Source organism: Leucopleurus acutus (assembly GCF_964270905.1).
Source record: "Leucopleurus acutus genome assembly, chromosome: 10".
In the NCBI taxonomy this organism is placed as follows: domain Eukaryota; kingdom Metazoa; phylum Chordata; class Mammalia; order Artiodactyla; family Delphinidae; genus Leucopleurus; species Leucopleurus acutus.
This window is the reverse complement of record NC_139153.1, coordinates 13,310,085-13,323,320: the sequence shown is the minus strand read 5'-3', so window position 1 is coordinate 13,323,320 and position 13,236 is coordinate 13,310,085. Positions and strand designations below refer to the sequence as shown.

General features: G+C 39.3%; 1 protein-coding gene across 3 annotated transcripts in view; it reads right to left on the bottom strand.

Annotated features, from left to right (window-relative positions):
• The window catches only part of CRBN (cereblon), a 209,986-nt gene that overhangs the window by 94,966 nt on the left and 101,784 nt on the right, over nt 1-13,236 (bottom strand). For 2 of the 3 annotated variants that reach the window (XM_082848941.1, XM_082848942.1), the window contains exon 2: nt 11,760-11,915. In XM_082848941.1, the coding sequence (XP_082705067.1) occupies nt 11,760-11,840 (81 nt within the window). In that variant the 5' untranslated portion in view covers nt 11,841-11,915. The remainder of the gene's footprint in view (nt 1-11,759; nt 11,916-13,236) is intronic. The other variant, XM_082848943.1, reaches the window with a different exon arrangement.

The following is a 13,236-nucleotide window of genomic DNA, read 5'->3' as shown; positions in this document are numbered from 1 at the left end:
ATTCTGGACTAGATCCCAGGAGGTCAGTGGAACTAACAGAATCAGACTCACATTAATGAACTGAGGCCATATTGCACCTACCTTCTATTGAAAGTTACTTAAAGCCACCAATCCTTATTCTTGTCCTGTGTAATGAGATACCGTAGAAATCCATTTGGTCTCGTGTAATGTGAGAATATATACAGTGAAATTCACATACTTCATTTTTTAGCACCTTACTATATTGAGCTCTTAATTGGTCCGCATTACTTTGTCAACTGCGGTAGTATTTTCCTGGGATTTACTTGGAGGAAGACCAGCTGGGACTTTGTTCCCAGTTAGGTCTGATGTGCAGTTCTCAGGGGAAATGACAGGCATGTGGGGTTCCAATGCAGTGCAGGCTTCAAGGGGACAGATTTTGGAAATGGCTGGGCCTTTATTTACCCTTCTACAACTCATTTCTTTGGGATCAATACTACTCCTTTGAATGTATTTTATTTTTAAAATGGAAGCATATGGCATAAAGAGGGGAAATCTAAATTAATAGATAAATTTTCTATTTGACTTTGCCTTGCATGGGTAAAAAGGATAGATATTTGTATTCAAAATAGACTCTGTGTTGTGAGTTGAGGAAGGAACACTTGACCAGTGTCAGCAGAGTGACTGAGGACAGTCACTAACCAGCTGTGTGACCTAGAGCAAGTCACTTGACCTTTCTTAGCTGCAAATTCCTTCTTACTTAATTATATCATTGGACCAGATTAGTAGTGTTCAAATTCTACTGTTACTGTGAAACCACCAACAGGACCCAGACCCCCCACTCCCACCACATACACACACAGACACACATTCAGCACCCAGAGCGGCTCCACACACAGTTGCTTTCTAAGAATTTCGTAGAAAAAAGCTGTGCAATGTAATGCTTACAAGAATGTTCTCCAGAATCAAACTGACAGAGTTTGAATGTCCACTTCACCATTGGCAGCTGTGTGAAGTTTTATAAGCCTCCATTTGCAGGCCTGTATAATTACTAACAACATATTCTTTATTATTTTTACTATTAAAAATATTCACCTTACAGGGATGTCTTAAGGGTTAAAAGAAGTAAAGTGCTTGCTGTAGTGTATGGCATACAGTATCTACTTAATATTATTGTATTTGGGGAAAGGATTCTGAAAACAAAAAATGATTTGAAAACTGATCTTTAAAATTCCTTCTAGTTCTAAGAATCAACATTGTGAAAATAACTCTACTATCCAAAGCAATCTACAGATTCAATGCAATCCCTATCAAACTACCAATGGCATTTTTCACAGAACTAAAACAAAAAATTTTACAATTTGTATGGAAACACAAAAGATCCCGAATAGCCAAAGCAATCTTGAGAAAGAAAAACGGAGCTGGAGGAATCAGGCTCCCTGACTTCAGACTACACTACAAAGCTACAGTAATCAAGACAGTATGGTACTGGCACAAAAACAAAAATATAGATCAATGGAACAGGATAGAAAGCACAGAGATAAGCCCACGCACATATGGTCACCTTATCTTTGATGAAGGAGGCAAGAATATACAGTGGAGAAAAGACAGCTTCTTCAATAAGTGGTGCTGGGAAAACTGGACAGCTACATGTAAAAGAATGAAATTAGAACACTCCCTAACATCATACACAAAAAGAAACTCAAAATGGATTAAAGACCTAAATGTAATGCCAGACACTATAAAACTCTTAGAGGAAAACATAGGCAGAACACTCTATGACATAAGTCACAGCAAGATCCTTTTTGACCCACCGCCTAGAGAAATGGAAATAAAACCAAAAATGAACAAATGGGACCTAATGAAACTTAAAAGCTTTTGCACAGCAAAGGAAACCATAAACAAGACGAAAAGACAACCCTCAGAACGGGAGAAGATATTTGCAAATGAAGCAACTGACAAAAGATTAATCTCCAAAATTTACAAGTAGCTCATGCAGCTCAATATCAGTAAACCAAACAACCCGATCCAAAAGAGGGCAGAAGACCTAAATAGACATTTTTCCAAAGAAGATATACAGATTGCCAACAAACACATGAAAGGATGCTCAACATCACTAATCATTAGAGAAATGCAAACCAAAACTACAATGAGATATCACGTCACACCGGTCAGAATGGCCATCATCAAAATATCTACAAACAATAAATGCTGGAGAGGGTGTGGAGAAAAGGGAACCCTCTTGGACTGTTGGTGGGAATGTAAATTGATACAGCCACTGTGGAGAACAGTATGGAGGTTCCTTAAAAAACTAAAAATAGAACTACCATATGACCCACCAATCCCACTACTGGGCATATACCCTGAGAAAATCATAATTCAAAAAGAGTCATGTACCACCATGTTCATTGCAGCTCTATTTACAATAGCCAGGACATGGAAGCAATCTAAGTGTCCATTGACAGTTGAATGGATAAAGAAGATGTGGCACATATATACAATGGAATATTACTCAGCCATAAAAAGAAATTGAGTTCTTTGTAGTGAGGTGGATGGACCTAGAGTCTGTCCTACAGAGTGAAGTAAGTCAGAAAGAGAAAAACAAATACCGTATGCTAACTCATATATATGGAATCTAAAAAAAAAGGTCATGAAGCACCTAGGGGTAAGACAGGAATAAAGACGCAGATGTAGACAATGAACTTGATGACACGGGGAGAGGGGAGGGTAAGCTGGGACAAACTGAGAGAGTGGCATGGACATTATACACTACCAAATGTAAAATACATAGGTAGTGGGAAGCAGCCACATAGCACAGGGAGATCTGCTCGGTGTTTTGTGACCACCTAGAGGGGTGGGATAGGGAGGGTGGGAGGGAGACACAAGACGGAGGAGATATGGGGATATATTTATATGTATAGCTCATTCATTTTGTCATAAAGCAGAAGCTAACACACCACTGTAAAGCAATTATACTCTAATAAAGATGTTAAAAAAATTCCTTCCAGTTCTAAGATTTCTTTTTCCAAAAAGTAACTCTTATGAGACAATAGCAAGGGGCCATCAGTAGACAGTGTTTCTTAGACTCCTTGACTCCAAGGCAGCTTGTCTTGCATGGATAATTTATACATATATTCAAGCTTACTGGGTAAAATTTACAAACAGTGAAGTTTACCCTTTTTTGGTACACAACTCTATGAGTTTTGACAAACACATACAACCATGTAACCACCACCACAATCTGATATAGTTCCTTCACCCCCTTTACCATCAATCTCCTCACCCATCCAGTCCCTGGGAACCGGTGGTCTGTTTCCTCTCCCTATAGTTTTGTCTTTTCTAGAAAGTCATATGAACATAGTCACAGAGTATACATAGATTTTTGAGTCTGGTTTCTTTTACTTTGTTACATTCGAGGGTCATCCTTGTTATTGTTTGCATCCCTTTTCTTTAGTGAGTTCACCCCCTTTTTATTACTGAGCATTCCATTGTGAATATACCACTACACATTTATCTACTAATCAGAGATAAATTATGAAAAAAGTAGCAATAAACATTTGAGTGGATCAATGTTTAAATATCTAGGAATGAGACTGCTGGGTCATATGGTAGATGTATTTTTAACTTTATTAGATAATGCCAAGTTTTGCTTTCCCATGAAAACAATTTTTGTACTCATTATGCATTCATCAGACATTTAGGAGCATTCCAATTAGTTTCTGTACTAGTTTTCTACTGTTGTTATAACGAATTGCCACAAACTTGGTGACTTTAAGCAGCAAACACTTATTATTTCGTAGTTCTGGAGGTCAGATATCCAAAACACCTCATTTCTCCCTTAAAACATCTAATATAGGTTATCAGGCTTGTAAAACATGTAGTAAACACTATTCAAAAGAAAGAGTCAGAAGAATAGAGGACGGCAGGTGGTGGCAGACTGCACTTCTTTCTGGAGGCTCTAGGGTGAGAAGATTTCCTTGACTTTTCCAGCTCCTCCTGGCTGTCCACATTCTTTGGCCTGTGGCCCCTTCCATCTTCCATACCGGCAATGGCTGGTGGAGTCTTTCTCACATGGCTTCACTCTGACACAGATGCTTCACCTTCATTTTCCACATTTAAAGGATCCTTGTGACTACACTGGCTAGTCCAGGATAATCTCTTTACTTTAAAGTCAACTGATTAACAAATTTATTTTGATTTGCAATCAAAATTGCCCCTTGCCATGTAACATTACATATTCACAGGTGTGGGAGGGTAAGACGTGGACTTCTTTGGGGGCTGGGTAGGTGGGCAGCATTATTCTGCCAACCATGGTTTGCAACCTCACAGGCATATAATATTGTCAATTAAAAAAATTAAGTCATTCTAATGGTTGTATAATCATTGCGCATTATGGTTTTAAATTGCATTTCCCTAATGACTAATAATGTTGAACATCTTTTCATGTATTTCTTTGCCACCATATGTCTTCTTCGGTAAAATGTTTGTTCAAATTTTTGCCTATTTAAAAAATTGGGTTGTTTATTTTCTTATTATAGAGTGAGAATTCTTTATATATTCTTGACTGTAGTCTTTTATCAGATCAGAATTTTGCATATACTTTCCTTTGGCCTATGGCTTTTATTTTCACTTTAACAGTATTGTTGAAAATAAGATTTTAATTTTAATGACATCCAATTTATCACTCTTTTTCTTTTATGAACCATGCTTTTTGTGTCTTAAGAAATCTTTACTAAACCCAGGGTCACAAAGGTTTTCTTCTACAAATTTTGTAGTTTTAGGTATCACATTTGGATCTATGATCCACTTTGTGTTAAATTTTTATGAAGTTTAGCTAATCTGGGTTCAGGGTTATTTTTTTGAACATGGATAGCCAACTGTTTCAGGACCATTTCTTAAAAAGAAGAAATTTAATTTTTACCCTCATATACTTCTTGCGTTTAAAAGACCTTGAAGGAAAACTTTTTAGCCATTTTGATTTTTCATCACTTCAGAGCTTTTCAACTGTTTTTGATTTTTTTTAGTACCTATGTGCTAATGACAACACACTCTTGAAACCAAAACATTTATTCATTACAGACCAGGTTAGACACATACCAAGATGGTCAATACACAGCCCCAGATTTATGATAAATAATTGATTTCTCAGTGTCATGAGTTGAGCCTAAATAATTTGATTATGTGTTTAGCTAGTAATAGACACTCATTAGCAGAATTCTATTTCATGCTTGTTTGCACCTGCAAACAATTTCTTCTTGTTTAAGGGATTATTCCATTTGGTCTGCCTGATATAATTTTGCTCAGTAACACTATATTGATGACCATCACTGAAGCTCACCTAGAAGTATAAAGAGATCTCACTCACCCCTTCCCACCTGGCTTGATTAATACTTCATATGACTCTGGTGCCTTCCTGGCACAAAAGCCTTGGCGTTCCATGTTTGGTTTTGAGAGCTGACTCTCAGTGACTTAAGGGAAGCTAGTTACGCCAAGAATAAAGCCTGGGAGGCCCATAGAGCAGATTCTTAAAATCGCATCTGTGTGTATATAATAAACTTCTGACCTTTGTTTTTCGTGATCATTCAGTTTAAGTTTTCTGTTCTGTCTGTGTGGAGTGGGTCGGAGGGAAGAAGATTTAAAATACCGACTGATTTGGAAATCACTGGAAACTGCCTTTTACCATAAAGAACCAATGATGATGCCTCAGACCCAAATATCACTGGCTGATGCAGAACGTAGATCCTCCTTTCGTTTTGAATATGAGCTCACAAAGCCCTTGAATCAGACTGAAGTTGGATTCTTAGGGATGGGTGTGAACACTGACTGATCCAATGTATTTGTGACTGCCTCTTCTTTTTTTCCTTCATTATTTACAGGATTCACTTATCCACAGTCCTTCAGAGCAGACAGTAGCAAGGATGCAACAACCCAGGGTTAGTGTTTTGAGTTACTTCACCAACTATATGGAAGTCGCTATAGAACCAAAGATCTTGGATTTCTGATGTAAAAATCAGCAAGGAAGAGGCCTGCAAAAACCTGAAAAGTGGTGGGTTAATTATGCCTACCCACCACCTTTAGGAAATATTTTATACACGTTAATAACCCTAGGAAGACCTGCAGCAAAGAATTTTGTTAGTTTATTTTGTTAGTTTCCCAAACACGTTCGAGCACGGAACACTTGCGTTCTCGGCATACTTGTGAACCTGAGGCAGAGCGTCTGCAGGACAGCACTTTGGGAAACGTTAACCTGGAATGCTGACAGCTGGAACGTGCTCAAAGGTTATCCCATTTATGCTACTTTTTCTTATTCTCTGAGTGTCTTAGCTTTTTCTTCCACTCCCTTAATCACAATGAATTTCAGTTTTCTTCCATCCTGTTAGACATTTAATGTTTCCAAGTAATATTGGGCTGATGAGATTTATTTATTTATTTTTTGCATCCATAAAGCAAGTGTTAGGCCTCTTGTAAAAAAGAAGATAATAATATTGACTAGCCTTATTATTAGGAAAAATTTTCTTTTATTAAATAAAATATTGTCCTTGGAAATCCTTAGTAAAATGTATAGTAAGAGGATGATATTTAGCTCTTCAGAGTAAATTTTTTTTTGCCTTTAAGTCGAACTGGGGCCTAGGGCAAAAATACTGAAAAGATGAGGTTTCTCCTTCGGCAAACACTGCCTCTGATTTCTGTGCCACTCCCCTTTTTCTGTTCTGTTGTCACGAAGTCCTTTGTCCTCTGACTCAAGCCTGTCTCAGGAAGAAATAAGACAGAACCTATTTGCATTTCAAAACGAATGTAGGAAGTTGCATTTTCAGCCCGAGGTGAAGGAGGGGGGGAGTGTGTTTAGATGGGCTCTCTCCTCTCTACTTGTCACCAGCCCTGGAGTCAGGGGATGCTCAAGGCTACCGTTATTCCATATTTGGTCCCATCAGGAGGATTTTATGGGGTGTGTCACCGTGGCAGCTCTTAGCCTCCTTGAGAATCTGCATATTCTTGTGTGATTTGGGGAGCCATCTTATACTCACCAATAGAACTTTTGACTGTTTTAGGAGAGGAAGAGAATGACAGGCATCTCTAAGAGTCATTAGAATCCTTCCTAGAAATGCTTTGTGTCTCTGAGAGGTGATGTGGGTCCTCCAGGAGTACACAGCTCATATCTGGGACAACGGGTGGCGCAGTAGGTGATTCTATGAGGTGGGGGGCGGGGGGAGACTAGACTTCAAGCTCTAGTGTTCAGCTTCAGCGTTACGCTGATACCAACTTCTCCCACCCCCAAAGGTTCTGACAGCCAACCAATTCTTTGTTCAGTCCACCCCTGAGTGAAGGGACACAATTCAGGGCTAGCTTTCAGGTACAAATGTCCAGTGAAGAAAAAGCTTCAGTGTTTTGAGACTGACATCGGACCTCAGACTTCTCTGGCTGAGTTGAAACAGCAGAGGAGTAAAGTCTTCGTAAGGATGGATAAAGAAAGGAGAGGCCTGGAGACTTGTAACTTCCATTCTTTAATTTGAGTGTCAAATTTGCAAAAGAAAAATAATCTCTGAGGAGCTCCCCTTTGAATTGGATGATTTCAAGCATGACCTGAGAATCAGGCACACAATTAGCAATATGAGTCACGGTCCGGAGTGAAATCCCCTTGGTGAGGGGGTGACATTCCTCTTCCAGAGCACTTGGCAGCTCAAACAAAACTGTCTGCTGCGTCAGAGGCCGCCTCCTCCTGGAAGATGATATACCAATATGCCTGATAATATCTTTCGGTGTGATAGGCCACATGTTTAAAAACAAGACTTAAAAATATACAGCACCTCACTATGAGAAGAACGAAATCACATAAGTCCTAATCTACTTGTTCAGGAAAACATGGCTAAAATAGACTATTTGCATTACTTTTGATAGCCTCTTCCTTTGGAGGGCAAACTTACTATAGTTTAGAGTTTCATCAGAGCGTTCAAAAGGAGTCAGATAAACCTGTAGGCCAGATTTTGTGGGTTTTTTTTTTTTTTTAACATCTTTACGTGGTTTTGTTTTTAATAATTTTTTCCCCTTTACATAAACAAAAAATTATCTTTATGGCTCTCTGGAGAGTAACTGACCTGTAGATAAGTTGTTTTGTTTAGTTTTGTTTTATAGTCTCAAGAAAAGTTCTGAGAAATATTTTCAGCCAAAGAGAAGAGCAGCTTGGTTTTTACACTGACACACTGGGGATGGTTAACGTAAGGGGTGCTGCAGTAAGCTCCTGCAGTGAACCAGAGCTCATATTCTCCAAGAATTCTCCAAAGTATATGATTGGTTGGATGTCTGAGTATATTCTCCAAAGTATGATTGGTTGGATGTCTGAGTCTTTAAGGCTGTGTTCTTGGGGTTGTGGCACTGGTGAACTGCAGTGCACCTAATGCAAAGTTCCCCTGATTGGATCTCTACAGGAGTCATTAGCTTGACGGTGACGTGGCAGCTGCCAGATTTCTTGTGTGTGGCAACAGCTTCACGCGGAAAATCTTTATTTGCATGATGAAGGCAAACTGAAGTAGGCTGTTATTACTCCTCCAAAATGTCCTTTTCTGCCTCTGCTTCTCTTTTTTCCCCATGATGCACAATGAGATGAGACCAAGGGCTATATAGGGATCCGAGTCCTATTGCTTTGTCTCACAATACTCAGAATGCTAGAACAACCATGCAGAAGGACAAACATTGCTCCCGTGATGTTCAATGTTATTTTGTTAAATTCTCTCAGAATTTCATGCTTAGAAAAACTCCTTTGAACTGCTGTTAGAGTATGAGAGCACTGCAGCATTTTGTATTTCCCTTTTTGCATTGGTTGCCAGGAAGCACAGAAGTTGCTATGTGCTCTGTCTTAGTTACATTAACCTCCATTTTCTGTACGGTTTTTCTCTCCCAAGACATCTTTATTTCATTGATTTTGCTCTTTACTTTTTCTTTGTTTTTAATCATTCTATCTGTGTCTTTCACTATAAGCAGCTAGAAATAAGTACACAGAACACATTTATTCTACTGCAGGATATTTAACCTGGTATATTTTTGTTGCTGGTGTTCTTCAGAGCAATGGTTTTCATATTGGGGGATACTCTTTTTCAGAGTCCATTCTTAGGTATATTACCAGGGGTAGTAATGAAGGGAATACTTGGTATGTGTGCTTCCAAAGAGGTTCCTTGAATTTTACATCAAGCTCCTCTACCCAGACTGAGAGCTATTGGGGAAGAGCAATATTTTAAAACTTCACTGTGATATGTTCTGATCGAATAGGTCTGGCATAGGATCCAGAAATGTGCAGTTAAAATTTGTCTTAAAGGAATGTTCACATGGCAGATTTGAAACACTGTTAGGAAGACTCTGAGAAGCAGTGACTAATCACAGTTAAACAAAACTGTGGGGCAGGGTGGAGACTAACTTCATTCTACAGGTCAAGGTCAAATGCCAATTTCATTCCCATAGAATACTCCCTGTCTCAATGGAATTAAAAGGCAGGTGACCTGGCATCTAGTCTCTGCTCTGCCTGGCATCTTGGTGACCTGAGGAGTCCATTTAAAGCCCACAACTCTCAGTCACGTCGTTTGTATAAAATTGGTGAGCCTGTGATGAAAAGGACTCTTTCCACCCACAAAACGCAATGGTTCTTCACCACCATGCAGGGAGACGGCGAATTTAGAAACAGGAGGAATTTTAGTGCCACCAGATAAGCCATGTGCTGTGAGAATGATGGGGAAAGACTTTTCTGTAAAAAGTCAGTATGGCTTGGTTTTCTGCCAGGGAAGCGCACAGCCACTTTTGTTCTCAGCATTATATATGGGAAAAGTGAATTCACAAGTTGTGCAAAATGGTTGTTTCATCAACAGGAGTTGGAAGCCAAATGCAATTGTTAAATATTCACAATCGATAAAACAAATCTGTACGCTTCATTTTTCTTGGAATAAGTAATCCTGGCTGAAAGAGATCCCTGGAAGGCACTGAGCAGCTGGTAGGGTGAATAGATGAACACGCTCTGTCTCTTTCCTTCTATACTCATTTCACCTGGGAGATAACTATTTCCCCACCTCTGAAGATGAATATTCTTTTGTAGCAATGACCACTTGAAATTAATGAGTTCAAAATCCCGTGTCTCTCTTGGAAGCAGTTATGTCCAAGACTAATTACCTTCAGTGTGAAAAATACCTTTATTATTTTTTTTTTAGTAACAAACTCCTTTTTCCTTTGCTGTACCTTAGAGTACAGCACATTTTAAACAGAGGAAATGTAATTAAATTAGAACTCGTGGTGGAAAGCAGTGGCGGCTGATAATAATTGCTTTTCAGAACACACTATAATTATTTCAAAGCATCACAGTCAACTTAGAAGGCTCGCTTTGTCTGGACTAGAGCTGCTTTGATGAAGACACTATGCCTTCATGAGTCTAGGTTTTCTTAAATTTAACTGTTTTTTTTTAATGATTATATTAATAATTACAGTACCATGATGCTATTTTATGGACACTGGAAGATAAAATTCAAATTCCCCTTCTGCCTATTTGTTAAAATTGTAACCACAAAATGTACACAATTTTTGCTCATTAACTGTTTGATAAGCCCTTGAAATTCTACAACCAATGAAAATACCTTTTTCATTTGGTACCTCCCATGTAGTATTTAATACATTAAATCGAGGCGTAAGAGGGATTTTGTTAATACCCTGATAAACCACTAGTTTTTGCTCACCCTGTTTCCTCTACCTGGAACGTCTCCCCTTTTTTTCTGATTCCATGAGTAAAATTCTACGTTACCCTTCAAGTCCCAGATTAAATGCCATCTGTTATGGAATGAATGAATTCTCCCTAAAATTCATATGTTGAAATTCTAACATCCAGTATGATGGTATTAGTAGGTAGGCCTGTGGAGGTAATTAGGTCATGAGGGTGGAGCCCGCATGAATGGGATTAGTGCCCTTAATAAAATAAGAGCTTGCTTCCTCCCTCTCTGTTCTCTACCACGTGAGGACAGAATGAAAAGATGGGCATCTGTAAACCAGGAAGAGGGACTTCACCAAGAACTCGACCATGTTGGCACCCTGATCATGGGCTTTCAGCCTCCAGTGCTGTGAGAAATCAATGTTTGTTGTTTACACCACCCAGTCTATGGTATTCTGTTATAACAGCCCAAGCTCACTGCGACACCACCTCTTCCACAAAGTCTTCCTTGATTGCCACAAGAGGAGTGCATCGTTCCAAATCCAAGATCCAAGAGCTTAAGTTTTCTTAGCTATAGTACAGTGATCACAGGGATGTATTGACCATAAAATGAGTTAACATTTGTGGAATCTGAAAGGATACTGTTATCACCATTATGAACCTTTCTCTGCTTACCTCTTTAGATGCTGCCAGCTTAAAGACATGGTATACAACACAAGTCAGCTAAACATTGGAGTCATCAGGGCACAATTTTCACCTCTAAGCAGCGGGTGCTAATTAATTATGTGCAGAATGGTATTTTGTGTCTGAAAGAAAGCACTGGGGTCCTGAGGTAAACATATTATGCTGCTGTGTGACCTTGGGAAAGTCCCTTTACTTTTCTGATTTTCAATTTTCTTTTGTACACAACGAGTTTATCAGACTAAAATTTCATTAAGATTACTTTTGCCTCCAGTACTCTATGAGTATAATTACAGGTGGTGCAAACCTTAAAACTGTGCCCAAGATATTTATAGCATGAAGACTAATTGACATCCTACCTAATCATGCAAACAGAGATCAAATTTCTTCTATGCAATTACCATTTCTGGCTTCGTAAAGACAAAAAAAAGCAAAATTTTGTTACCTTACCATGCCATGCAAAGTTGATCAGTTTTGTGAAATATGCCAGGTAATTAATAACTGGAGGTGGAATGTTCCATCTCATTGTCGTAGCATCATCTTGACAAAATTGCAGAGTCCCTCCCCTTTGGCAGAGAACATACTGGAATGTTTGCTGGTTCTATGGAGGGTAGAAAAAAGTAAACTCAATGATAGATCAAATAATGACTAACATTATTATCTTTATTATTATTATTTATAATAATAGCACTAGCAGTAAAGTGTTAACGTTTGCTGGGCCAGTACTCTGGGCTGGGCACTATGCTGGGCACTATGTATATAATGCCGTTGAGGTAGGTATTCTCATTATTTGCTTCTACTGAGGAAACTGAGGCTCAGAATGGACAAGTAACTTGACTAGCGTTACACAGCTGGTGTGTGGTAGAAATGGAATTCAAATGCAGTTTGAGCTGACTCCAGAGTCCTGACCCTCAGCTAGAAGGTTAAACTGACCCATATGCAGTATCACTATTCAGGATTAGCATCCAGTTTGTAGAGGACCCGGCCTGTAAGGTATCAAAAGAGAGCCTGATATTCAGCTGCCGTGTACATGAAGGGCTAACAATTATGTCATCCCGTTCCGATTTGTGTCTGTGTGTGTGTGTGTTTGGAGGGGGCGGTTTCCCATACATCCAAGCAATTCTCAGACACCAGATGGGTGGCCACTCAATTCCACTCAATTCTGACACTATGTACTACCTGGAGACAGCATCAGATCCCACAGGTTAAGGGCTCAGTCCTACAAGACTGCCTTTCCCCACTTCAGATGCTAATCACAAGTTCAGGTTGTCACCTGTGCTTCTGACCAACTGGGTACAGATTTGAAGTTCCAATGCCCCCCTCCCTGAATTTTATTCATTTGCTAGAGTGACTCACAGAACTCAGAGAAACATTTTGCTTACTAGATTACTAGTTTATTGTAAAAAGGTATAACTCAGAAACAGCCAAATGGAAGAAATGCATAGGGCTAGGTAGGGGGAAAGCGCGTGGAGCTTTCATGCCCTCTGAAGGCACTGCTCTCCTAGAATCTCCAACCTGGAAGCTCTCTGAACCCTGTCCTTTTGGGTTTTTATGGAGGCTTCATTACATATGCATGATTGATTAACTAATTGGCTGTTGGCGATTGATTCAATCACCAGCCCTTTTCCCTTTCCCGGGGGTAGGCGGTTGGGAGGGTGGGATTGAAAGCTCGAACCTTCTAATCACATGGTTGGGTCCCCTGCCAACCAGCCCCCCTCCTCAGGTGCGTTCCAAAACTCAACTCATAACCTAAGAAGAGACATCTTTATCACTTCCAAACTTACGAAATTCCAGTGGTTTTAGGAGCTCTGTGCCAGAAATGGGGATGAAGACCAAATGTATATTTCTCATTATAAATCATGGTATCACGATGGCTACCAATACATAAACTACAGAAGCAATCCTACCAGTGGGAAACTGTT